The following is a 26,533-nucleotide window of genomic DNA, read 5'->3' as shown; positions in this document are numbered from 1 at the left end:
CAGCTTCAAAATCACAGCGTATAGACCTTTTAATAAATGGTTCTTTATTTGGATTCGTCTCAATCTAAACTGAATCAATGGGGTCTCAAAGTATACAATTTTTGGCCCTTCACTGGCACTGTATAACCGAACAGAAATGGTCATATTAGAATGCGGGATAGTCTCGTGCACCGCGATTTGCACAGATTCTGTAAGAATTGAAGCTGGGATCATCTGGGTTTAAAGATGACCTTAAGTAAGGCAACACTTGATTGCTTCCGCCTTTCGACGTCTTTGATTTGGATAAAGGCAACAAAGCTGTGAATCACGTGTAAGCACGTCTACATAAAAGCAATGAACAAGTCCTTAGATAAATTATAAATTATTCTTTATTGCTGGCAACCGTTGTCCAACCGTTTGGGGGACATATCTACTCACAGCAGTATAAATAACATTACTCAACATCATCTATTACTACCATTGCTTCTCCCTTTGAAAATCTTCCTCAGAACACCTATTAATTGCTCGTTATTGTATTAATATCGGTTTTAGTTAAACGTTGCCCCCATTGTCGTTTAGATGTGAGGTAATTGAGCAGAACATATACGAAGAAACCTTGAGCCGTTGATCACATAGGCCTGATGACCTCACAGTCAGTTTCGTCCAGGTCACCAGAGCAGCCAGTTAGACTCAGAAACTGTTATTGTTTATATGCAGTCATTTTCACTCGACTTTTTGCTCATCGTAACTGAATCACTGCCATTATTAATCTATGATACAAATACCTGTGACAGACAATGGCGCTTTTCTATTTGTTTCGTGTTACAAGTTTTATGAAGTATGTATCGACAGAAATCGCTTGCTGACTTCGTATTAGCATTATTCTCTTTCACGACCCATCACACTTCCATCTAATGATGTATGAATGTGCATCATTATCATCAAAATCCACATCGACATTCGACCGCTTATTATATGGCCACACACATCACAAATGGACGCACATCTCGTTGTCGGTGCATGACTGACTGCAAAATTTCAACACAACACGCTACAAAAGCACGAGGTCCTTCGGCAGTTCAAAATTGCGCGCCATTTTCTGATAAGCAACTGAACAATCGAGCAGACAGAATCCAAAGATGACGTCCATTACCTTTTTCGTTTGTCTTGTTTACTAACTGTTTTAGCGGTTCGTGCCCTGGAGCGGCGAACGGCCGGTACCGGGCAGCTACCACTACGACATTTACGAGTTCATGTCTACGGAAATGATATGATACGGATAAAGGTTTAGTGGCCAAAATGGATATGCCACAGTAACTGAACTATAAGCGGAATGAAAAATTTCTGTCAGTGACTTAAAATCGCTCTTCGAAATATATTTTGTGTTTGGAAAGAATTGGGAAAAAAATGAAACATGTTTTTATTTGTTGTTATTTTTGGTTGTATTACGCATTTTATGATACTGATGTTATTTATTGTCAAATTGTCTGCAATCCGGGTTCGGTTCCGTTTTTGCATCAAACTCTATCACTAGTAATAAGTACCGCGTAGAGAAAAACCGCGTTGTTGCTCAATATTAAATAATTTCTTTTGTTTTTGTTATAATATCAGTTTAGATTATTCCATTTTTGTTGTCTATTCATTGGTTAATTATTACTTGTTATTCTTGATGTGGCTCTAGTTGCGACAGCAGATGACACGGGCGATCGAATACAAAACGTTTGACGACGGCACTTCGTAACTGTTGCTACCGCCTGCCCGACGACAGCTTCGACGCCTCTTTGCCGCACATCAAATCATTTTGTCGTCCGGAAGGGGGAGACGTTTGGACCTATGAGCCCACAAACGTATAATAAACAAACAAATTGAAACCCTTATTATTACTAACTACACATAGTTGGTAGGAAAGACGATCAATTGTGGCGCTGTCGTGTCCTCCTCTTCTGTCATGTTTAGCTACCGCGTCTAGAAGTTTTCGTAATGGTGGATAAAATAGGGTAGCTTGCGGGCAGTATTGACCGTCTCGACAGATGTGTTGATCGTTTTGGTCAACGCCGTGGGACCGCACGAAAATACGCCTACTTTGCTTACATAGGCGTGCTGCATTTGAACAAAGCGGAGGAACGCCGTCATATCTGGACGCCCAAAGTGGTTAATTGCTTTAAGGCCCGTGAACATTGAGTGATTCGAAATTCGCTGGAAGTGATTTTCGCAGATGTACTGAAAAAATAGAAAAAAAATGCCATCACTAATGAGAGCGAATATAAAGTTAAATGCAAAACCCATTTTCCCTGTAAACAGCCCGACATTTAGAGCACACAATACGTGGCCACGACAATTTACCTTATATGGTATCGTTTTTGAAATTATCCTGTAAAAACACATGTGTAATTATTATTTCATATCAAAATCATTGTGGCTCTGCAATATGGTACAATCCAATAAACTTGTAACCGATGCCCACAAGTATCATAGACAAAATTGACCCCGTCGCTAATAGCCACTATATGATACTTTCGTAACATCATCGTCCGCGCCATCTATAGACATAAACATAAACTAGACAAGTGTCCATTAGGCAAACTGTACGGCATCGCTACTCACAATGCACAATAAAACGCTTGTGGTAACAACGTTTAGCTGTGAACTAGTTGAACCGTCACGCCAAAGGCAACGCAGCCGCTTAAAACGAAGTTGTTATAAAAAAACGTGGAGAATGCCTAGTGGGATGGCGTGGGATGTTCGTGGAAATGCGGACATCGTAAATGGTACCATACAGGTCTTTGCCCACCCATTTATTATCATGTCCAATGAAAGGCAGCAGCATATACTCGTTGGCGTATGCAAGAAGTGGCAGTCATAGCGACGATGGCTGTTCTCGCAGTAGACCGTGGTAGCAAAAGTGCTGCGGTGAAATCGCCTGGGAATTATTTACCCCTTGCACAAGCTTTCTCGCGTTTGCCCATACAACCACCCATCCTTAACGGAGCTTTACCCTTTCATTGATTCAGACTTGTGTGAGAAAAGATCCGCCTCACATTTGCTTAGTGTTACAGGATACGTATTACTTACCACTTTCCTTCACTTCGATTCGTTGCCATTAACCCCGTATAGCGCGCAATACAGAAACTATGGCAAGGCAATGATGAAGAGAGAAGGCGTTGTGTCAAATATAGTTATTTTTCTTTCTATACCGTTTGACCTTTTTTTTTGCCCACATGTGAAACATTCTTGCCGACCTTCCAGCATTTCCCTCACTTGTGTCTTCACTCGTGTTAACGCGGCGAAATACAGGGGGTAGTTGTCAAGCAAACGCTCCCATTGGGCAAATTAATGATCAATCTAAGACACAGGGAAATACATCGCGAATCCTTCAATGTATATTTGTGCGTGAAGCTTGTTAACAGCGTCCCCCTCCAATTCATTCCTATCCCTGTAATATTCCCCTGTTCGAGTGCATATGTGTTGTGATAATACAAGTTTGCTTTCTTAGCAGTGACTTTTTTAAACCAGCAGAGATACATCTGTTTGCGTCTAATATATTCAGTTTACCATCTAAATACATATAGAAGACAGGTTACTAATTCATTTCAGGAGTCTATTCAGTTATACAAGTATGAAGGCCAAGCGACCAGTTTTTGCATTTGTTATTTCTTGCGTTCGCGTATATGACCGCATGTTCCGAAAACCAGTCTACATTATGTATCGACATGGTAAAATCTATGTCTAGATGACACCGCTGCTTTGCTAGTGTAGAAACCAAATTTGATGGTTTAATATTCACTTACCAACATTGTTGTACGTAGATCAAATTTGTGGAAAAACTGTGTGATAAATATGTGGATTTCAAGGACGTTAGTAACATCCTTCCGCTCTACGTCTCGTAGAACGTCGATGAACCATTCGAAATGTTTATGCGAAGGACAAATCCAAAGGAAGTATACCTGCAGCAAAAGCAGGCCGTGGTGATTAATGAGTTTGGCCTATTAGACACTTATGGAAAGCTACTATCTATACATGTTCAGCTATACATATTCTCTAGACGATCCTAAATCAACATAAGTCATAGGCCATCGTTTTCGAATTGGAACGAAGAAGTTGCGTATGTACGTTATGATTTTCGCCACGAACATATAAACGTCCACAATTACATTAGAAAAAGTAACATCCAATTTTTTGTTCTGGCTGAAATCAGGTATGTTCATTATCCTGTATTATCGACCAAATTCTCAATCACTTCTTGCTCAATATGCTATTGTAGACCTAGAGAATAATATTAATTTCGGGCGGCTATCCAGAAGCACTGGATCCTGTACAATTGACTTTAAAAGGGGACAAACTAGTTTAATAGAGAACGTACCTTTTTGCAGGCCACGCCGGAATAACGATTCGTTGATGTTCCGAACACGAGGTCGTTAAGAATAGATGCATATGGGGTGACGCCTATGCCGCCTCCGACCATGACGGCTATTTCGAATTTGTACCTATGGAGAAGGAAACCGTACAGTGGTATAAAGAGCAGTTCAAACCTCCGTCCAGCAGTTCAGACCCCCCTGTTACATGCAGTAAGCTTTTCTTAGTCGCTGCCTTTTCTTAAAAAAAAGATGCTGACCCAGCAGCATAGACAGCATTTGCCCATGTCAATATAAGTAGAAACGGCTGGCCATTCGAGTTCGTTCAAGTAGAACAGACATCTCCCTACTGACAAACCTTCTTACTGGCCATTTGAATGTTGCAGCTCGTCGAGAAAAAAAGCTCAATCCTTTTTGGCTAGGTTTCAATCATTCACGGTTTTTCACATAGGTTGCTTGTTGGCTTGAGCCAGGCTCGCTATCCGAACGCTCGTTTCACATCTAGTGGTTGATTGGTACAAATGCGACGCGGTTATTATCAAGCGTCTGCTATATCCACTACGTCTGTCACCATTTCCTTACCTTTCCTAAACGTAGTTTCCCCCTAAACTACTACTGTTACAAGTAGTCATGCTGTAGGCTGAACGAACGCAGCAAGGCCCACCCTAGATTCCGGCGTGCAAATCGAGATGCGAATCACTTACCAGTCTTGGTTGCCACCCCCGAACGGTCCCTCGAGACGGATCTTAGGAGCGGCCCGATCAGGCAGGTTGTTTGGATCGAAGTAGTTTCTTAGCTTCCACGTCCACGGCCCTTGCGCTTTGACGTGGACCGAAAGGAAGTTATCGTGCGGTGCCGAGGTCAGTGTCAGAGAGTGGTACTCGTTTGACCGGAAACCAGTACACGAGATGCGAGCCTACGAATAGTAGCGGGTTGTGTGAATATTGTGTGACAGCCAACAGAGCGGCAGCGGCAACGGCCGGGAGTAGAAACAGGTATTGCAGGCGTTGAGGCAGTGGCCGGCGAAGGCGACAGTAGACGACAACGACGATGGTGAAGACAATAACAATGAGAGAATGGCAAAGAAAAACAGAATGAGTAGAGGTCAAGTTGTTTGTTCGCTCCTTGGGGAGTTATCCAGGGAAGGTGGCACCGACAGCACGCATACATGAACGAACATATACAAACAAGAAAGACTCTACAGCCAAACAGGGGCGAGTAGTGGGCAACGAGCCACAACCAAAGACATCCGGGCAAAGAAGTCGTCACCAGCTTTGCTAGGACCCGTTTGACCAGTCCATTGCCCGTCCGAAAGGACCTACTCTCGCTGCTTCCCTGCCACGTCCATTACTCCGGATCGGGTGACATCCAGCAAAGCGCCACTGGATTAGAATACGGGGCGACGCACGAAAACGGCTAGAAGTTCCCTTCGCTCTTACGGTTTTGCTCCGCCTTTACTGGCGCTATTTGCAGGAGCATCACACGTAAAGAACTAACGTTTCGTTTTGTGGAAAAAAGGCCAAAGGCAACTAGGAAGCTACTCCCATAATATAGTATTGGCATGCTCGATTAGCTTGTCAGCTTCGCGTACCTATTGTTGCTTGCCAACATAACGGATTTGGTTAACCCTTAGGGTGTGGCCAGTTTGCTAGAAGGTTGGCAGTACTGCATATGGCTGTTTTCTCAGCAGGCGAAATTATACTGTATATTTATGGTAAAACAAGTTCTATAGTTAAATTGGATAGAAAAAAATGTACGTACCCATTGACCCGAAAGGTATTTGAAGCTAGGCGGTCGAGCAAATTTTACCTTGGTGACATCACTGGGAAGTAAGTCTGTATCAAGTACCTCTAATTCCATGTATTTGGTCTGCAATGAAACGACTTTGTCCAGGATAAATATAATTCCGGGGATTATGAAGAAGATCCAAAACCGCGGACTCTGTGAAGCCAGCAAAAAACATAAATTGAGATAATCAAAAACTTATGCAGTTAAGGTGCTAAGTTACATTGATTAAGCCGGTCAAAAGAACAACGTGACATTAAGAAGCAAGACTAGCCCAGCCAGGATCCGGAGGAGAAACGCTAGGCCAAAGTAAAAAGAACTGCTGACACCAAGAAGAAAGGTGTGTAGCTACATTAGGCTTGAAAATAGTGTAATATGGAGAAACAGAAACGAGATGAGCCATTGTTCCTTTTGTCCTATTCATTTTAAAACAAAAAAAAAACGTCAGACAGTTAAAACGACAATATAAAAAGCAAAAAAACGAGATTGAAGAAAGTAAAACGCTCAGCTTCTATGCGTTTGGACAAAGGGAGACGAGGGCAAATGAAGTTCTTGCTGTCGTGATGACGCAACAGCTCTGTTTTCTGTGGCCGCCAAGACGACTGAAACGCGAGCTCTCGTCGAGGCAAGGCCGTAACTCGTTCAAAGCTGCCGGGACACATTAGAGAGTTACTGCCAGTTTGTCCAAGTCACGTTAGCCGGGTCGCGCCCTCGCAGCGATTAAGTATTAAGTTAAGGTTATGTGAACGTAAACGCTAACTGTCGGTTGTCAAGGAAAGCTGTTGCGATAGCAGACGGTCGGGCGTTGACGAGGTCGTTGGCAGACACGGCTGTTAAGGGGATTTGAGGAGAATTGAGTGGAGGTATAAGGGGAAGGGCAAGCTACCTGGTTAGAAGGTGAATGAGAGCTTAGAAAGGTAAGACAGAAACGGCACAAGGAAAAACGGGCGGATCGATTCTTACTCCAGTCAACTTGGCCTGACCATGAAGAAGACAGAGAATGTAGAATAGGTAATAGAGCTTATGGGTCGACCAAAAGTAGCTGTACGCCTTGAGACGAATGCTTGTGTGAGCGAACACATAGATGACGCTGAGAACAGCATAGAGAAGAAGACCAGTCGTGCCCGTGATCGTCTGGAACACCCAGAAAGAAAACTGTGATTTGAAATCCGAGTCGAACTGCATTTCCCTTGTCATGCACCGCAGGTGCTCAGCCGGCTGGGTCGACACGTGGTAGAAGTTGATATAGTGCCCGATTGTGTGGATGACTGCAATACACGAGCGGATATAAGCATTATAGATCGAAGATTCGACTCGGTAACAGCATCTATACTTGATATACCGCCTAGATGAAAGGCTGTAAAATGGCCAAGCAAAAAGCCTTTAAGAGAATAAAATATGGTATCGACAGCTGATGTTTTTTCTTGAAATAAATAGCGCTTTATTAAGACGGCTTTTTTGAGTAGTTAAAGGCCAAAGCAGAATAACGGTCACGAGGCTTCTGTTTCACTCAAACATCTCTATAGTACTAGGAACATCTGTATCGGGAACGTCTACCACATGATCGTATTAAAAGGATACCTACTTGAAAATACAGCCCCGGTACAGGCGACTATTTTGTGGAACTGCACATGAGAGTCCAGCGGAATGTACTGCTGAATCGGAGTTTCTCGGATTTTCGTAATCAGATTGCGGCACATCGTCAGCAGAAGAACTGAGTAAGCAAACGAAAGCGAAGCGGCCGACCCTCTGGTGATCGCGATGCCAGCACCCATCACGTGCCGAAGATCCATGTGCTCGGCCTGATAAGAATAGTCTGCAATAACGAGGAGAACGCAGCGTATGTTTGCAAAGTGAAATCGATATAAATTGTCGTATACAAATTAAATAACACCGCCATTTACGGATTGTATATCGTGGGTTTATGTGGCCACGTCGTAAATTACTGATACGTTCGGTTCCTCCGTTACGACAAGTACTTTGACATATAGCAGCTTCCTTTATGGCTGATTAAGTGGCAAATAGTATTTATATCCGTACAAACTATTCAAGTGCCGGCATAATTCATTGAGGGGAAAATATAAATCAGGACAGGATTTCAAATACATAAGATCGTGTATATCAAAAAATATTAGAGTATTATGAACTCTTTCTAAGGGTAGCGCCTCCTAGTAATGTGATTTTTTATTAAGTAAAGAAAATAACTTTAAAAAAAGAGCAGGATAAGATACAGGACAAAACAAAAGCAATAATACAAAAAATAACTTACGCGCTTATTTTAATCGAGAAAAAGCCGAGTTGCGAATGTGGACCAATATAATAAAATTTTAAATAACATAAGGCACATTTTGCGCATATTAAAGAAACGGTTCTATATTGCTAGATCTATATAGCTAAGCTCTATTACCCAATTGTCAATTACTCGAAATCGGCTGTCATAGAAAGGCGACTAACCCGTTTTCAATTATTTGTAGCAATCGCGGAACATCATCCGCTTTGCAGTAGGCTAGCAATAGGCCTCTACCAAGTAACCCTTGTATTAATGAGTGAGGTCGCCTGAATCTGACGCTGATGATGGCGGTAAGGAAAAAGTAACCCCAGTGACATTGATAACATGTGCGTTGTTATTGCATTGTAACCGGATCATGACATGCTAGAACGAGCTGTTTAACGTTCAATATGCGTTTATGAGTGTATATAAATATTAGGGTTCGCGCGGCAGGCAGTATGAATACTATATGGATATACCTATTTCGATAGCAATACCACTTTTATAAGTAGAAGGAGCAGTCTTCAACAAACCCACAAATCGGTACGCTTTACGAACTACTGATTTCATCTGCGCTGATGCCGCTACCACAGCGTTCGAACTACTAGCGTTAATGGAGTCGACAATGTTCCCTCAATAGACATACCGACGGTCCGGTCTCCCACTTGAAAGTTGGGCTCAGCTACCTTCAGTCGCTCGGAATTCATCGATAGTAGTTGTGATCGTAGTTTAGTTCGCTTTATTATGAGTTATCTGTAAACGATCAACACGTATGGCATGCGACCAGCAAATATGTAAACATTTGCGGCAGATCCGTACGCAAATAATCCCAAGTTTTCCGTGTGACCAGCAAGGCGCGATTATCGGGTCGACATTCATCGACCGATCGACTGTTACCGCGCGAACCTCCTTCAGTCTCTGCCGTACACAAGCAGAGCAGAATGGGTGAGTCTGAGTGGAATACCCACTTCCCCGTAGCTCAGAGTTTATTAATTTATTTCCATTTTGCAGCCGACATCTCTGCCGCTACTGGGTATCCATTAATACTTGGGTTGACCCGAAGCTTGGCCATTGCCCAACAAGCACTGATACGCAGTGAACTGTAATAGTTGACGAGTTTACAAGTTCGTTAGGTGATGAATGATCTCTGTCTACTTTTCCTGGAAGCGAGCCTTCTTGCCTCATATTTTAATGAGTGGCAAATTCGTACGAATAAAGATAACCTTGTCGACGCAGTCGTCCAGCATATTCGGCGTGTCCAGCAGGACTGATTTCAGACAGACGCCTATTCTTGAACACTTGCAGCATATCTATGTAGAACGGATGCTTTATGACGTTTTTCGAAGCGCGTTTAAGCGATCCTGTAGGAAGGTTTTGTTGTTTTTGTCATAACAACAAGTTTTGTCCTGCGGACAGTGAACTTGCAGTTGCGTAATGTACTAGCTCAGACGAAATTGCTACATGGTTAGTGAAACACATAAAAACAGTATACATAATGGGGAAATATATGAAATGATTTTAGTAATAATAATAACAGTCCTTTTAGCAAACTATTCCTATGTGTATTTCACTTACAAAAATAACGCTCGAAGAACAAGACAAAAGTGGTCACATAGAACACGAAGATGTAGAATATATGTTGGCGATTCTCTTCGAGAAAAGTGGTAATTTCATTCCATTTCTGAACTGCTTTAGATGGTCGAGGTTCGTGATTCTGAGGGATCTGAAACGACGTCATGCGCGCGACGTTTGTCGAGGTGTCCAAGAAGTTCTGGTTCGCCCCTGGAAAATTTTGCAATGAGCGCAAACCATACTCAAATAGTAAATATACGAAAAAGTTTGCAAAACCACATCAATTCCCATGAGATTGAAACCTATGATTCCAGGTCTCCAGCAATTGCCCTACGCCATCTCGGCGGACAGACCCTGTAGAATTAGACGTAAACCTGAATTTACGCCGAATGTATATGTACTCTCTGGTAACAGGTAGTTTTTCCGTGTTATAACAGTTGTCTATTTAAAGTTTGAGTCATGAACCTCAAGAATTTTTTCATCTAATTTTACACACTGAGTAACTTCGACCAAGTCATTCGCTTAGGGGGCATCAAACTAAATTCTATTCAAAAAGCTATACGTATGAGCCACCAGAACATTTAAGTTAGTATAAAAACGAACCCTTGCAATCAAGCCCAATCGCTATGAAGTCGCCACGGTACTCCTTCATAATAGCCTTGAAGTCATCGTAGTCCAGTCGGTCTTTATTCTCTAATCCAGCAGTAGCAAACATCCCCTGGATTATTTCCATGGTCTGGTGCTCCGTAAGCGAATTTGCCTTAGCAATATCAACAAGTGAACGCAGCATTTTGGTCAACTCCTCCTTGTCAATAACTCCATTTCCATCATTATCGCACATATCAAATATGATACGAAATTTGTCTTCGGATTTACCCCTGTAACAGAAATACACAAAAAAAACAGATAATTTTCATTAGATTAATAAGAACATTAAAACATGTTATATACCAAATACTAACAGGTACGAAAAATTAGAGTCAACTTCTTGTAGCTACATATCGCTCCTTACGGCATATCATTGTTTAACAACCACAAAGAAAGCCTAGCAAGCCTCGAAATTGTGCTATTGCATGCTGTGTGTAGTTGCACAATGTTCTGCTCAAGCGAGACGAACGGCAAATTCGGATCAGGTGGCATTCTTTCTAATATTATAATAATTTATATCTATCTTTATATATTACTAATTATCTAATATTATATTTTATTTAATATTAATTTGTAGTCTCCGGTCCTCGATTTCATAGTAAATGGCTGTACATATAACAAGAGGCATCACACGTGAATACTATTATAGAATAGGCTTACACGGCCGTATAAACGAGATCGTCGGTTAGCGAGCAAGACCCTGCGAGTTTTACGTGCCTTAACATTACCTTAAATGGCATGGATCTTAACTCTGTTCGTGAAGAGCTATCTAGTCTTCAAAGCGTATTTATGCAGTATATGGTAGGCAAATACGCCTACATGTTCAATGCTAGGCGGAATTATACGAATCCCTTTTTGTGCGTTCTCGACTATTTTACCCTGCACATAACCACTAAAGGATTGCGCGGAACCTAGATGAGCAAATGAAAAGAGCTTTTGCAACGCTTTCCTTCCTGTAACACTTAGTCTAAATAGTAACGTCGCGGAAGCCATTAGATCTTGTAGAAGCCCCTTACGTTCCCAACGACTATTTCAAGCACATATTAACGCTTTGCCGCTTTTTTACGCTGGTACTTTATCAGCTCCATATCTGCGCTGCAATGACTATTTTTCTATGACGGAGGTTTTCCACACCACTTTTCCATTTCGTGCACCCAAGAGGCTTCGCTTTTGCATCAACCTTTACACTACACCGCCGTAGGGTCCATCTATATGCCCTGCGAAACATGAAATGAACTATTCGGCCTCCTTTGCTGCTATCGGCCAATCAGACAACAGCAGCTCCGTTTAGGCCGGCGTCCGGTGTATTTAGCGACCCTCAAGAAGGACCACTTTGCTGCTTGGTACCTGGCTCATGACAAGAAATTGCAGCCACCAGGAGATCCTGGTCGTCGAAAGAGGACTGGCAAGACGGGTAAGAAAAGGATCTGGGCTGTAATACTTACCCATCTGTATGGTGATACATTTGCGCCTGGACTCCTGCCTTTACCACTCTTTTTGTCCCTTTCGCTTACTCTAGTTAACAACATCCTTCTTTGCCCTAGTATCAGTACAAAAGCTATATACACCACTGTTAGGACGCGAACGGAGTTACCCGTTAACATGGCACACAGATACGCAGGCTATCCATACAACATGCCCTCGTTCATCGTTCTGTTCCCAATGCGCCATAGTCCCAATGCTGAAAAAGAGGCTGGCTCAGTAACCCAGATCTAGTTATTCTCGTGCGCCACTAACTGGTCAATGGCCTGCCTCTTTTCTCTTACGCGAATGCCTGGGCCGCGGGAGTCGACAAGCAAGTCGGTGGCTAGCAGATCGTCATGCTTGCTTCAGCAGGCGGTAACAGAGGAGAATGGCAGATAAACTTTCATCGGAAATACCTCCATTCAGATAGAGTCCTGTTGGATCGTATAGGATGGTACTAATGTCTACAATGTTGCAACGGCAGCTGGCGAGAAACCTGAGCAATCGGATAACTGAAACAGACCTGCTAACTGTCAGAACGTAGGGGAACATAGTGGAGACCACGATGACGAGCACTGAACGGATGAACGCGTTTGACACGACCATGCTCGGCAGAATTGCTGGTCCTCGCTGACACGTTGCTTAGTCCTTGAATAGACGCCGTTGTATGTGATCGAAACTATCACCAGCAACGGTTGCTGGTTCAATGTTTTAAGCCTAACCGAAGTCAGCTTGTTTGTTCCCCTATTCAAAAAATCCAGTTACGCCCATCTCTAATACATTCTTCTTCTACAACTAACTCAGTTGTTTCGCAGTGCTTAATAGCGTCGGCAGCGTGCGCCAAACGCACGGAAAATGATGCCCATCCCCCGATTAGGTTCGGAGGGTGGAGAGCGTCAGTGATATGTCGGAAGTCGGCAGTTGCTCATGGACTGCAATTTCAATCCCCCCAGGAAGACATTTATCAAAATTAATCGTGTATTCAGCAAATATCGAATTGCTGACGTCACTTAGCCAGACGTAACTGCCACAATCGCTACTGTCGTACGCTGCTTGCGTCGATAAATATGCTTAGCAGTGAAAAAGTACAGGATATTTTGTTTATGCTGAAGCGAGATGCAGCATTGGTAGCAGACGCCATTTTGAACTTGAGTGGCATCTTAGTACAACGGGTGTGGTCGAGAATCGTTCCGTTGTTGAAAGCTCCTGTTCTCACATATGCTAGACCTACGCTTATATTCGAGCATGTAGGGTAATGATATAAGGAGTGTTGAGCATTTACAGTATTCACTACAATAAACATAATCGCAATCATTTAAATATGTACTCATTTAGAACAAAGCGTGTACCTCCAACTGACCTAAAGACCTCTGAACGGGGTATCGTTCGACTGTTCGTTCTTTTTGTACCTGTGAAGATCACGTCTCTGATCGAAAATGACCACAACAACTTAACTCTATTCAAACTGGCTGCAAAAGCTTACTCTTCTTGATGGGAACTTTTCTTTGTTAAGCTCAGGAAGACACTAGCAGATTTGTTTAATCATTTTACCACCCTCTTGATTTGTTTCTATTGCTATCACGAAGTATAACTTAATTATAGCAGTGATGTGAAGTTTTGATGATTACACAGATCCGATAAATGAACATAAGGAATCACCAAATTGATTATAAAAAAAAAAAACCTAAAGTGCTTAAAACACCTAAACATTACAGCATAAAACAGATAATTTTCAAATAGTTCTAAGAACCCCAGAGCGATACATTGAAACAGCTTAATGGCCACGTCAAAAGTGACACAAGAGTGCCGTTCAAGCTTTAAACCAAACCAGATCGCCGTTTGACATCACACTAATTAGAGTAGAAACAATCGTTCACGTCACCTTAACAAGAAGGTAACCAAACAGAACGTGAATCCCAATAGGACATCCGGCTCATCACACAAGCCAAAAAAAACACGAACATATATTGTCACGACCCGAGCACTAGGCAACGGCCTATGCAACAGTAATGGTGACCCCGTGTAATCTTGTCGATATCGTAAGTTGATTTTGGCACAAATTTGTAGCCTAAAAGAGCTTAAAAACACTATCCTATGTCTGTCACGATTGCAAGCGCCTTTTTTGTCAGTGGTATAGCTTTACGTTGCGAGAAACATCTTCAATGTATGAGTTGGATCAATACTGGTAAGAGGGTGACTTAGTTAACTCACTGAGTACCCCTTAGCTTTACAAGCAGAACTATCTGTATTCACGATCTAGTCAGAGATGGGGAGCTTCAATGAATCGAACTCGCACTCAGAGTAGTAGATTTACCGAATGAATTTTCAAACGTGTTTTGTTTTGAAGACCAGACGCCAAGCCAGTAGTCCGAAAAGCATTGTTCTATTCGAAAAAAATATATGCGGTGTCTCGTGGGGCTTCGATAGGGAGGGACGTTCAGTAGAGTCCGTTGTCTTAACACACGTATATAAATGATCTCCATTAATTCTATACCGACGTTAAAATAGTGCGATTTAATTGAAAACCCCCATATCTGAATACAGGACGTGGGTGGGATAAGTTAGTGCAATCAATTACAATTAATTTCCCTTCCTCAAAATCCTAACTCGGGTAACGTAAAAAATAAACGAAGAGGAACATTACAAAACGATTGTCTCTCCGATTGAGTTATCTCTGCCTAAACATAGGCAAAATAAATACACTTGATACACTTGATAAAAAAAAATGCTTTATCGGCCGGCTAGTTTTTTTTTTGAAAAAATGTAATTATGTACCATAATAATATATAATAATTACAATAAACTTGATTTACTGTTTAAAAAAGGTCAAGCTAGCTCAATCTTTATCCTTGCTAATTATTGGTTTGCGATACAACAACGATATCAATAACAAGGTGATCTCTTTCTGTGTCCCCCTGCTAACAACCTGTAGGCCACATAAAATATATACTCAAAATTAACGAACTGTAGGAATGGCTGATACGACTAAAATCATGATCGTCTATCTAGTATTTAGAACGCATCTGGTATTATAGTTGATCTGCAGCAGTTGGATGGATCCATATTTGCCAACGCCAGTCAACAGCATCCGTTTCGTGGTCTAACCTCGTTACGAATACCATATGGAAGTATAATGGTAAAATAGCGATAGGACAAAACGTGAAATGATGCAAGAGGTCCTCTACTCGAATGACGGACATCAACCAAACGGAAAAGTAGCTACTGCTTTGTCCTCGATATGAAAACGAAGCTATGTTGAACTCCACTCGGCGTGTGATAGTGCTGGAAGCGATCGATAATGTGCTTTCATTATCCATTTTCTATATGCAAATGGGTGTATACGTATGCTCATAATAGAGACGGTCGAATAACTTAACTACATGCGCTCTTTATTTATATGTATATATATATATATATATATATATATAATGACAGGGTTACTTCTTGATAAATCTTAGAAAATACCTCTCAAACGTCACAACATCTGGCTATTTTTTTACCATTCATTTCCTGCGACATTTTATGCGAGCGACATAACACAATGCAAGCAATAATATCACGTTAGTAATCGAGTGATGTGCGAAACTTATAAGCCACAAGCAAAAGTCAAACAGCAGTGCCCAAGAAGCCGTAATACTCGTTAATTATTATCGGTCTGATGTGGCCTATCGGTAATGGCAATTGCTTAATTGACACTTCTGAAGTTACGCCTAACGTATTCTGTTTTATGTAATTGACGACCAAATCCGCCAAATTACATGTCTGTTTTGTTCCTATATTTCCCATTGGGCCGACGTGTCACAACAAGTCGATAGCGTATCTTGGTGCCGTATGTATTGCAAAAAAAAGTCCACAAAATCAACTTAAAACGAAGAATAACAGCTTGTTATTATTCTAACGGGGAAATCTCTATCACTACTTTTATCACTGAACTGTACTAGCTACTGGGAAACCTCATGGGGGAAGCGGCTCCATATTTTCAGCCTCTATCTGTGCAGCGGCAGTTATTGGCGTTATCGTCGTCATTGACAAAACTGTGCGGAGGAGCTTGTGGTGATGACGCCTCGAGTAAGACGAAACCCTGTATCTAGAGTTACAAATTACATGGACAACGTCAGGGAACACCCGTCCTCCTTTTGACTTTAAGGGGTAGGGCTGCAAGTAGTCGTGGTTTCATGGGGCACAACATGGGGAAGTGGGGGAAAATGTGCTGTGAGAACAGCGCCGTAGGACTTTCCATCACGACGCAGACCAAAAAGGAGGAATTAAACCACAGACATTCGGTGCGGATCGAAGCACACGAATCCTGTTGGTTTTGGCAGAGGTCAACTGCGCGCTTTAGGGTTACGCCAAATCAAGCTCATATACAGTCACGTTTAAATACCTATACAAGGCCAGCACGACGGAAAGAGGTGCCAGCCGATACCCCGTTGCTGGCCCTGTGTGAAACCTCGAAGATAGCAAAGTTATAGGGGCAGTGCGTGCGTGCGTGCGTGTTCCTCTGGTTAGCGCCAATTGAAAAAAAAACAAAGAAGGGGCAAGACCGTGAAACGTGGCAAGACGGCCAGCTCGATTAAACGTACTAAAACTCTACTTTGTTTCCATTATGAAGATAAAAGGCATTATTCGCTTAGCCGACATCTCTCGTTGGAGGCCTACGCGATCTCGCATTTTCATCTATAGCCGCTTTATTGTGTGGTAGCAGCCATGTTTTTCTTGCTCGCTTGCAAAGGGGCTGAGATGCGAGAAAAGTATGAAATTCGACGGTGTCTTTTGCTGCCAGACTGATCCTAATACTTTTAATTTATGCAGATCGAATAACAGACACTTTGTTCTCAGTACGGGAGAACAAGCGCCAATTAGTTGAGTAGCCATTTGGTTTCAGCTATGTCGGGGAACTGTCTTATCTGTCGCTAATAACGGTGTTACTAAGGAAATTATTTTATATAGCCAACATAATTATCTTGGGTTACATTGATTTCGATCGTGCTGCGTTGATGCCTATCAAGGGGCAAGCCCAAATCAGCACGTATCCATTTTCTGAGGCCATGAGTGGCCTTGAACGAACCCACTGTACACCAGAGTGGCATGAACTAAGGCATTCCAAATATCCAAGGAGAACTACTCCTATTGAAACGGTCTACGCGGTTTTAGATGGCTGCAATATTGTTATCCTATCAGCTGTCTCTAAGGCACAAAGAAAGAGGGCAAGCAGGAACAATAGAGGACTTCCACGATGTCTGATCGGAAATTGTCACGACGGCCAGCGCCCGGCGAACAAAATACAAAATGAGAAGAAAACCAACAAAGCAAGTGTATTGTAGGGTGAATTCCTGGAAATTTTTCATTCGATTACCACCGGTCCGCTGCCAGGCCACTACTAGTAGGATCGTTGCCACGTCCTAGATCAGGATGGGGAGACGAGGGATCGAGGAACAGAAGGACTCGACTAAAGCAACGCTCGTCGTAAGGCGCAGCAACCACCCGATCCGATCGCAGCTGTGGCAACCAGCACTCGCTTGTTCTCCCTCAAAGGAATTTTGTGGCCAAGCGCCTCGACAACTACTTCTAGTGCTGCCGCCGCTGCTACGAAAAGGATTCTTCAGACCCAATGAATACAATTGAATACTTTGCACACGACTGAGTAACGAAGGGCGCAGCAGGAGGCGACTGCGACCGGTGTATGAAGCATTGGGCATCGAAAACGAAAACGCCAAACTTGCGGAGGAAGTAAAAGTAACCTTCAGTACTTTGGTAACAACCGACGACAGGCCTCAGGAAGGCTTTGGCGACAGCTGCAGCTATGAGAACGATAGCCGCGACATCTGCACCACTTTCCGTTGCCCCCCAGGATGCACCTGCGTCGAGATGTCGCCAGCAGTATAGTGGTATTAAGCGAGTGTCGGCATTACAGGGTCTTCAGGGTTCGAATAAGCGATCAATACCACATTGCCGCCGAGCAACGAAATCGATCAAATCCGTTTTATCTACTTTATTTAGAATACTATGCCATAGAAATGAGAATAGTGTTCTTACGGTGCCTGATAGTCTCCGCACCTTGGCGAGTCGCGAGGTAACGAGGCTAAATAAAAACTCTACCTAATGGCTAAAATGGAACAAATTCCGTGAGTTTCTTGTTTTCTAGATTTCTAGACAGTAGATTATCCTTGCAATTTGAATTATTTTTCTGGAGCTGGTAGAATGTAATATGCGACAGTCGACCAATTTCTCCTTATAATATTTTACTAACATTAAGTGACACGTGGCGAACTTAAGGAAGGACCCTAACAGACGCATAGCGGTGAATCCTTCAGTTTGCAAGAATCATATCGTACTATATCTGTACACAGTTGCTTACCTTGTAAATAGGACGACCGTGTCGAGGAACTCTTGGAAAGATATACGACCGTCTTTGTCTTTGTCAACGCAGTTGAACATTTGTTTTACAAACAGCGAATCTGGTTTCATTCCAAGAGCTTCGGCGAATTCTTTCTTTGATAGGGATGTTCGCATCACCATAATAACGTCATTCCCAACCTGTTCCAATTTTCGTTTTTCTCCTGGTTTTAGCCCGAAGGTCTGCAACAAAGGCAAGCGAAATAAAAGCACAACGCTATTTCACCGAAGATTTTTTACAGGCTGTACATTGCGCTAGGTGATGTGTCTTCAAGTTACTTATCATTTTGGCAAGTAGATACCGCTATCGTATAGAAAATAGAAAAAAACGCATAGACAAACAAACAGCTGAGACAGTGTCATTAGAAATAGGGGAACCGCAATTGAAAGAACTGTGGCACACCTGTTTACTAGTAACCCATTTTTGCACGTCTTTTTTGTTGCTCGCTCATACCGTTTATTTTAAAATTAGATCGCTCAAGCTTTACCGGAGCTTTTTCAGAAAATAAAGCTGAAATGTTGATAAAAACATATATATATATATATATATATATGAGCCAACGTACGCTATGGAAAATATATGAATTTTCTAAGAAGCATAAAACCCCGGCGTCAAGAGACTTACCAGTGCGTAGGCTTCCCGGAAGAAGTGTTCGAGTCTTTTTTGTCGTTTTTCCTTTGTTTCAGCGTTGGCCAACATGAGTTCTCTGTTATATAAGACGGGTGGCAGACATTAAAGTTTAAGCCAGAATAAACACGAAACAATCATAAGTATCTTTTTTTTTTTCATTTTACAACAGCCACTGCTGTTTAATAATTAACTATAAGCTGAAACATTATAGCCTCAGGCCCTGACTCCGACTTACCTGCTTGTACTCATACATTCCATAGTCTTTTTGTGGTCATGAAGGAACTTTTCAAGTTTTCCCAAGAACTTTTTGCGCGAGTGATCGGAGTCGAATTGCAAAACCTGGCAATAAATAAAACAAAATATCAATTGCTTTTGCAGCCATTTAAGTTTTTTCTAACTTAATTTAAAACTTTAACTTAGGCGCGTGTAAAAACGGAAAAGACGCGGATGATATATTCAGTTAAAATTAAATTAGTTAGCCTTTCAGGGAGTTGACGCTTGGTCTAATTCCTATCCATTTAAAATTTCCAGTTAACAGCAAAACTGTCCAGCTTTATTTGTGATGCTGACCAGTTTAGTTTAACCACCGTGAAAATGCTGATCTCCCGAAAAGGTGTATCTCAAGAAGGTCTCAGTAAACAGACCGGTCTATTGCCTCATTTATATAGTGCTAATTTCAGCATTATTACCATACAAGTCTTGTAATAGTCGTTCCGTTTTGCTCATTTTGACGCTTTTCATTAGTTACTCAAGTTTCCTGTGCTATTCCCATTCAAAACAAAAAACACCCATTCAAACAGTCTGATGGTAGCGCTCTGCTCATTCTAAAATATCACCATAAGTAATATCGATTAGTTAGCGGTGTCCTCCGCATACGCAAACGAGTTTTCGTCCCCGATTCAATTCAGCGTACGAAACAGTTTTGGCCAATCGCTATTAGGCAAAATTTCTAACATGGAATGATCGCTTAACATTGGTTTTCGCATGCCCAGGAGCATGTCTGCAAGTAAACAATCTAGACCAGTAGGCCTGGAATAGACCACCTACATAGGCCTTGTCTGTTCCGCAGTTTTGGCGTACTGCTACTTCCGAAGGAGGCGCCCAAGGGCAATGAAGCCGTGTGCATGCCCGGACGCTCGTATTGGCTGGACAACACATCCGTTCCACGGAAAGTCAGGGTGGGAGCCTTCGTGATGCTCGGATCCTCCGTTTAGGTCCTTGTTTCTGAGCCAAACTGGCAAGCTACCAGCGCGGATAACCAGTGTCGAAGCGTTTCAATGCCTGGCCCACTCATGGCTAAATCAACGAAATTGGATTAGGTAATATACCTATTCACCCAGCGACCGAGCGAGTGAGCGACTTGCAGGCCTCTGTATCGAACTGATGCCTGAAAGCCGATAATGTAGATGAGAATGCTATAAATGAGGATAGAACAGCGCCCAACTGTGAAAGGTTGAAGCAGGAGAGGGTCCAGGACGGAACGTCCGATTGCCTATCGTCGAGACAGTCGGCTTCGGTGATAGGGTGAGGAGAGAATGTAAATGAATTGAATATAAAACGACGACCTTGAGAGCAGGAGCTGGGGCTACTCTGAACTATACGAACTTAAGCAGGTCAACGACCCTGTTTCAAGGTCTAAATTTAAATGTTGGGATTCGCTAAAAATATTTCTATTATCATCAGATCATCGGTCCGTATTACAAACCGTAGTGATTTCTTTCATATTCGTTTAGCTGGGTTTCATTGTTACATTTAGATCCGGATTCCACAGAGCTTGCGTCTCCCTAGAGTTCGTGCCAAATATTCAGTTACATTCAAAACCAGTCCCGCGTAGGATCTATACAGGCGCAATTACATTACAATATTTGTAGTGTTTGTTTAGGTTTTTTTATCCTTGTCACTGCCGCAATTTGTGTGTGCACCTGCGTTCAACACCTACCAGGTTACTCTGGTTAATAAGAGCCAGTCTTGTATAGACGTATGGGAAAAAGGATTACAGATTGACAGTGCCTTCCAATGCTGCCTTTCTATTATTCTTGCTGATACCGGCGACGCAAATGCCCAGCTCTTCGTGCCAGTCGAGGTATCGACTGACCCCAGTGGCCGGCGTGACAGCAACACCATGCCACCGAATTTAATGCCGCGCCATCGAACGCCGCCTGTTAGCTTCGACGAATTCCGTGGGGTGAGTTCATGAGATCGAAAGGGAGGGAAAGATGGTTTTCGCGCTTTCCTACGTCTGCTGCTGTCTTGCTTGATTTTGGATGCGAGGATCCGTCGACGACTCTAGACAACTTCAGGCTTTCAACAGCAGGAAGAGGTTAGTAACGGTGGCAGCGGAGGCAGCAGCTTTGCATACTACGCGACCCAGTCTGCTGCAGTTAAGTCGACAGGGGTCGAGTCGAGTCGAGTCAGTGACTGCGGAAGCTTTCGTAACCGTCCGCCGGCGACAGCGGCATCGACTGGGAAAATAGTTGGTCCAACAGAGGAGAACAACATCGATCCCAAATTGATCTTCAAAATAGTAGAATCGACTAGCGCCGAAAACGATCGTGCAGCAGACAATGATGCTTACGGTAGTGCCTAGAGTGTTTCTGACGCTTTTGCCAAGGCGCGCCAGGCTATCGCGAGCTATCCCAATATGGTGGTTGCGACGAACCTGTGGGGATGCTTACCACGGGGCACACATGGATCCCAAACGACAGCTCCTGGATGCAAGGAGCCGTATTGCATTTGCTTATTTATTCATAGCTTTCCACCAGTACTGAGCGAACAAGGTAGTATACATCATTTGGAATTGTATCACGACAATCGGTAGGAAAAAAATCTAAAGCTAGCTAGCACGAACAGACATGTGAATGTGACTAATCTGGAAGAGAAAAAAATAACTGAGAAAGGGTCATTTCATATAGCGGGCTACTTCACACACGATAAGCACAACGCTGTTTGTAGAGGAAACAAATTCTGAGACGAAGGGCTTACGAAGGTTTCCTAAATTTAAAGCCAGAAAACTGATTCCCGTGATTAAAGCCTATCTGCCGTGATTATGGATGGTTAAATGAAGTAAACTACGGTAGGCGTGATGTTAACTCAAACTTAGAAAAGCGAAAGGGTCACGAAAAAGCAGATGAAATCGACGATGTAAGGGCAAACAGTTCATAAGATTTTCTGTGTAACAGAGAAGAAAACAGTGTGCTTACCAAATCGTGATCGTTGGGGGAGCGAATAAGGCACATGGGCTTGCGGGTGGTATCCGAGGTCACCTGCACAATAAGCTGTGGTACGGATGAAAATGAGACCTTCCGAAGGGTCTCGCCTTTACGGTTTACAGTATAAACGCTTTCGTCTGGACCGATTTTTACCTTGACGAATCGCTTGTGATTTTGATGGAGCCATTCCTTGACATCTGCAATCCCAAACAGACAATATATGAAATTACATGTATCCGCCATTGGCGGGGCTTGAAGTAGCAATTTCTGGTGTCGTTCAACCAGAACCACGACCGTCCATGTAACCGACCTATTGTGTAAAAGAGATATGTAGCTTTGTACTTGTGCACAAATCAATTTAGGATACTGTTACACTCTTGCTGGAGAATAATAGGTTTGTAGTTTATCAAACAGAGTACACGTAATAACGATGTTCGACATTAGCATCAGAAAAGCTTCGGCAATGACTCACAGAGTTTGTCCTGGGCTTTTCCATTTTTCACAATATCCTTCTTGGCCTTGATATCTCGACGCCTTTTATTCTGCAGTTTTATAACGCCATAGCCAACCATGCCGCAAACTGAAATGTGTGAAAGAAGAACGTTGTCAAAGTTGACATATAACAACATTTACTTGACTTATCAAAGCAACTCTTCCACTTTTTCCACGCAATTTTAAGGTATTACGCAAGAATAACATCTGCCTACCTCCAGGTGAATAGATTCTGCCATTACTGTCAGCTACTACAGTCATCGCACGCACTCACGCCACAGCTCATTCTCTGCCAGCTCCACTCTCACTGAATAGCCAAATCTGATCAAGCCCAGTTTTGACCGGCGTGTCGCTTTAGCTCTCGGGTTTAGCTCTTTTCCACGTGTTTTCCGTAAAGCATTCCTAAATTTCCCTAATAGTAACCAACCACGTCTGCCTGGAGTCGGCCTGACCTCCGTTTTGGCTTCTCCCTCATCGTGAAGTTCGTGTAAACGCTGCCGCCTAAGCGTTAATCTTTTCAATTTTCCAGTTGGCAAGCGCGCGGGAAACGTTGCTGACATTCTGAGTTCACTGCAGTCTCATTACAGGAGCCCTCTCCCCAGATGGATAGTTCGCCACGAGTTCGCTGCAGTCGTTCGTCGTGGTTGATTTTACCATGGTTATAGTACCGATGCTAGTCGAGTTGAGTGGAACGACCCGACTAGGACGGCGAAGCTGGCTTTCCGAGCAAGGTTGCCGGCTACAGCTACGCTTTTACCCCTCTTTAGCCCCCGCCTAAGGATCCCTGCCACTTCATCACAGTAGTGGCTTCACAGGTCGGCCTGTGTCGCGCTCTCATTTCAGTCATCACTACGCCTGCACTAGCGGGAAGGACTGTTATCGGGAGTAGATGCCATCCCATTTGCCCATGTCAGAGGGGCTTGCAATGAAAACGAGGAAGCTCACGGAGATCCCGAAATAGGAAGAAGCTAGATACTTGCCTAGACGGGTTTCTCACTCTGCTTAGCTTTCTAGGGTTAGGCGCATATACAGTAGCGGCTTCCAGCCAATCTACCGCCATGGTCGTCGCCACTCTGTAGCAAGTTCTCACTATCTGCCTACCTCTAACGCGACCTCTTCTGACCCTATTTGGGGGTCTCGCATTTCCTGCTGAGGCTCTTTTACCCCCCACAGCTTGCGTTCTCTTTCCAAACCTCTCGCCTGTCTCGGCAGCTTTCCTCTGCATAGACCCTGCCACAACTGCGCTGCTGCTATTCACCTCCCAAATCTGCCTATACCTTTGACCCTATCCCTCATCCCTTATTTCGTCGTCGTTGTCGTTAGTGTCGCCCTGCTACAGGGAAAAGTCGGTTTTAGACCCTCCGCTTCGCTTGCCAACTGGTTTATCAACCTGGCATTTGGATGAAGGAGAGAGAAACCAATCTCGGCTGCCCATGTACGCTTTTCCCATCTGACCCTTGCTGCCCACGCAGGTAACGTCGGTGACCTGTGCGTGACAGGAGTGACTCTAACGACAGACAGGCTGTTTCGCGCATTTCTGCCAGTTCGCAGCGGCTAGTTGACGCAGCGAGACTAGCAGAGTTGGAAGGATGACAAAAACGGATGCAGTGCTGCCATGAGTCTACGACAAGCTGCACTGTGTATGACGACTGTTTTACTGTACACTTACACAGAGCATCGAAGGTATTCCCGCACGGCATGATACTATACAGTGGAGCTAAGGCGTTAAATACCACACATTGTGTGACTGACCGACGGTTCTTTTCCTCTTTTGCGAAATGTATGCGATTCTGATAATGACAACGACAAACGGCCGACTACAGACATCAACAATAACAACCAAATTATGTGACTGCAGACGAGACCCGTTACCCATAGCACTATGAGGTATGAGCGATGAGATTTTAATGACGATTCGAGCGTCTAGAGTAACTAGCGAAAGCGTGAAAGAAAACATTGTGTTCACAGTAGGATTTAAACTAGTTTACAGCACTTACTGATGGGGATGAAGGCAAGAATTAGACAGCAATAGATATAGACAACTTCGTTGCCTCGAAAGTAATCCCATCCTTCGAGAATCATACAGGGCTCCAAGGCTGTGCTGTTGATTTGACCTGGCTGAGGGCAAGGATCATCTGGAAAAGCGGTGAGGAAAATAATCCGACCGGTGACTTATAGAGAAAAACGCTACTTCCAATAGAATCTCTTAGTTTTCGTTTATAACATCACGGTGTAGCTGTGATTGTATTACTAAGATTTGCTACTCGTACCAGCACGCGAAAGCACAATGCGTACGTTGACTTGGCATGCATCGATCTTTTTACTATTTGACATTAATATAATATAGGCCCTTCATTTAAACAAGACAGAACTGGGAAAACGGGAATCAAATGGAACCAAACATATTCTTATAGTATACGTACTGATTAAGGACATTATGGCGGTCCTAAAATAAGCGCCGGTCAATGAGAAGATAATGAGACTTTGACGTCCTTTGAGGCTTTGTTAGTAAAAAGGACTATGACTTACTGGAGGAGGCCCTTTACAGAACAGTATCACGATACCACTGTCCCCTTTTACCAACGTACCAAATTTCTTCAACTGGATTAAACAATAACGAATGCTACCTCAAAATTTGTATTAAAAGTATTTAGACAAACAACAAAATATTTATTTATAGTAGAGTAGCCTATTTATTAAAAATGAAGCTATTTCCTTGAAATGTGAATATGTATAATCGTACAATATTGTAAACGTGCAAATACGCCAGAAGAAAGACACAAACCGAAGACGGATATAAACCATTATCGCGCATACGCTTTATACTCTCACAATTATTATTATCTATATGCCGTGACGTGTATACGCGCGAATCATGTTCATAAAGGAGAAGCCTATCTTGTATTCCATTATCCCACGAAACAGAAATCGTACCTTCCGAATGAACGAAGACATTCCGTTGCATTGCTTCTGGGGGGATACTATCAGACGCGTTGACGATAACATCCCACAGAGATATTTTTCGAATTTGCTCGATCTCCTCCTTGCTGAACAGGCCATTGTTTGTATTTTCAAACCAGAACCGATCGGCGTCCCGCAGACGTTCAAATTGCTCCTTGATAATCTTGCGGAAGAGCTCGCCTGGTCGTCCACCTTCGGACTCCAGCATGCCGCCGACGAACAAGTCGATATTGTTCAGATTACCTTTGTATAGCGTGTAGAGACGTTCGACGAGCTAACAGCAGGAATGAATATCGTTAATGGTTGGCAGGGTCAACAGGTTCCGATAAAGGTCGCAAAAAAGAAAGCGCACTCCATTAGAGGCAATGACAGAACACGCATGTCTATTACAAACTGGCTATTACTAACTGCTAGAGAACGAGAGGAAGAAGATGCGATAGGACGAAAGGAATAGCCGACAACCCCTGAGAGAGCCTGAGGGGCTAGTCGGAGATGCCTAGCCTCATCCAACAACGTCAGCCTGGCCTCTTAGCCAACCACCTAATCCGGGGGTGTCTAAACAGCAAACCAAGCCCATGTCGATGAGTAAGAGCCCAAAAGGCCGCTGCTGCTCACAAGCTATGAAGAATGGCCTAGGGCAAAATTGTGCCACTCGTCGTCAACACACAGTGGACAGCGATTACACGTACTGAACGTACACAACATGGCATGGCACGGCACGTTGTTGGCTGCTGCTCACACCTTTCTGTCCACCACACTCGCTCCAGGGGCACCG

General features: G+C 43.2%; 1 protein-coding gene across 6 annotated transcripts in view; it reads right to left on the bottom strand.

The window, feature by feature from the left end:
- Positions 1-350: 350 nt before the first annotated feature.
- Duox (dual oxidase) overlaps positions 351-26,533 on the bottom strand; it is a 138,803-nt gene continuing 112,620 nt past the window's right edge. For all 6 annotated transcript variants that reach the window (XM_022849678.2, XM_022849680.2, XM_022849681.2 and 3 more), the window contains 16 exons: positions 25,732-26,032; positions 24,795-24,932; positions 22,778-22,885; positions 22,297-22,502; positions 19,332-19,435; positions 19,091-19,172; positions 18,428-18,648; positions 10,561-10,835; positions 9,961-10,167; positions 7,702-7,932; positions 7,080-7,384; positions 6,093-6,272; positions 5,036-5,247; positions 4,340-4,463; positions 3,768-3,923; positions 351-2,199 (listed from right to left, as the gene is read on the bottom strand). In XM_022849678.2, coding sequence (XP_022705413.1) covers positions 1,945-2,199; positions 3,768-3,923; positions 4,340-4,463; positions 5,036-5,247; positions 6,093-6,272; positions 7,080-7,384; positions 7,702-7,932; positions 9,961-10,167; positions 10,561-10,835; positions 18,428-18,648; positions 19,091-19,172; positions 19,332-19,435; positions 22,297-22,502; positions 22,778-22,885; positions 24,795-24,932; positions 25,732-26,032 — 3,105 coding nt within the window. In that variant the 3' untranslated portion in view covers positions 351-1,944. The remainder of the gene's footprint in view (positions 2,200-3,767; positions 3,924-4,339; positions 4,464-5,035; positions 5,248-6,092; positions 6,273-7,079; positions 7,385-7,701; positions 7,933-9,960; positions 10,168-10,560; positions 10,836-18,427; positions 18,649-19,090; positions 19,173-19,331; positions 19,436-22,296; positions 22,503-22,777; positions 22,886-24,794; positions 24,933-25,731; positions 26,033-26,533) is intronic.

Source organism: Varroa jacobsoni, unplaced genomic scaffold, assembly GCF_002532875.2.
Source record: "Varroa jacobsoni isolate VJ856 unplaced genomic scaffold, vjacob_1.0 scaffold_1419, whole genome shotgun sequence".
NCBI classification, from domain to species: Eukaryota; Metazoa; Arthropoda; class Arachnida; order Mesostigmata; family Varroidae; genus Varroa; species Varroa jacobsoni.
The sequence above is the reverse complement of the archived record's forward strand: the minus strand, read 5'-3'. Positions and strand labels throughout refer to the sequence as shown.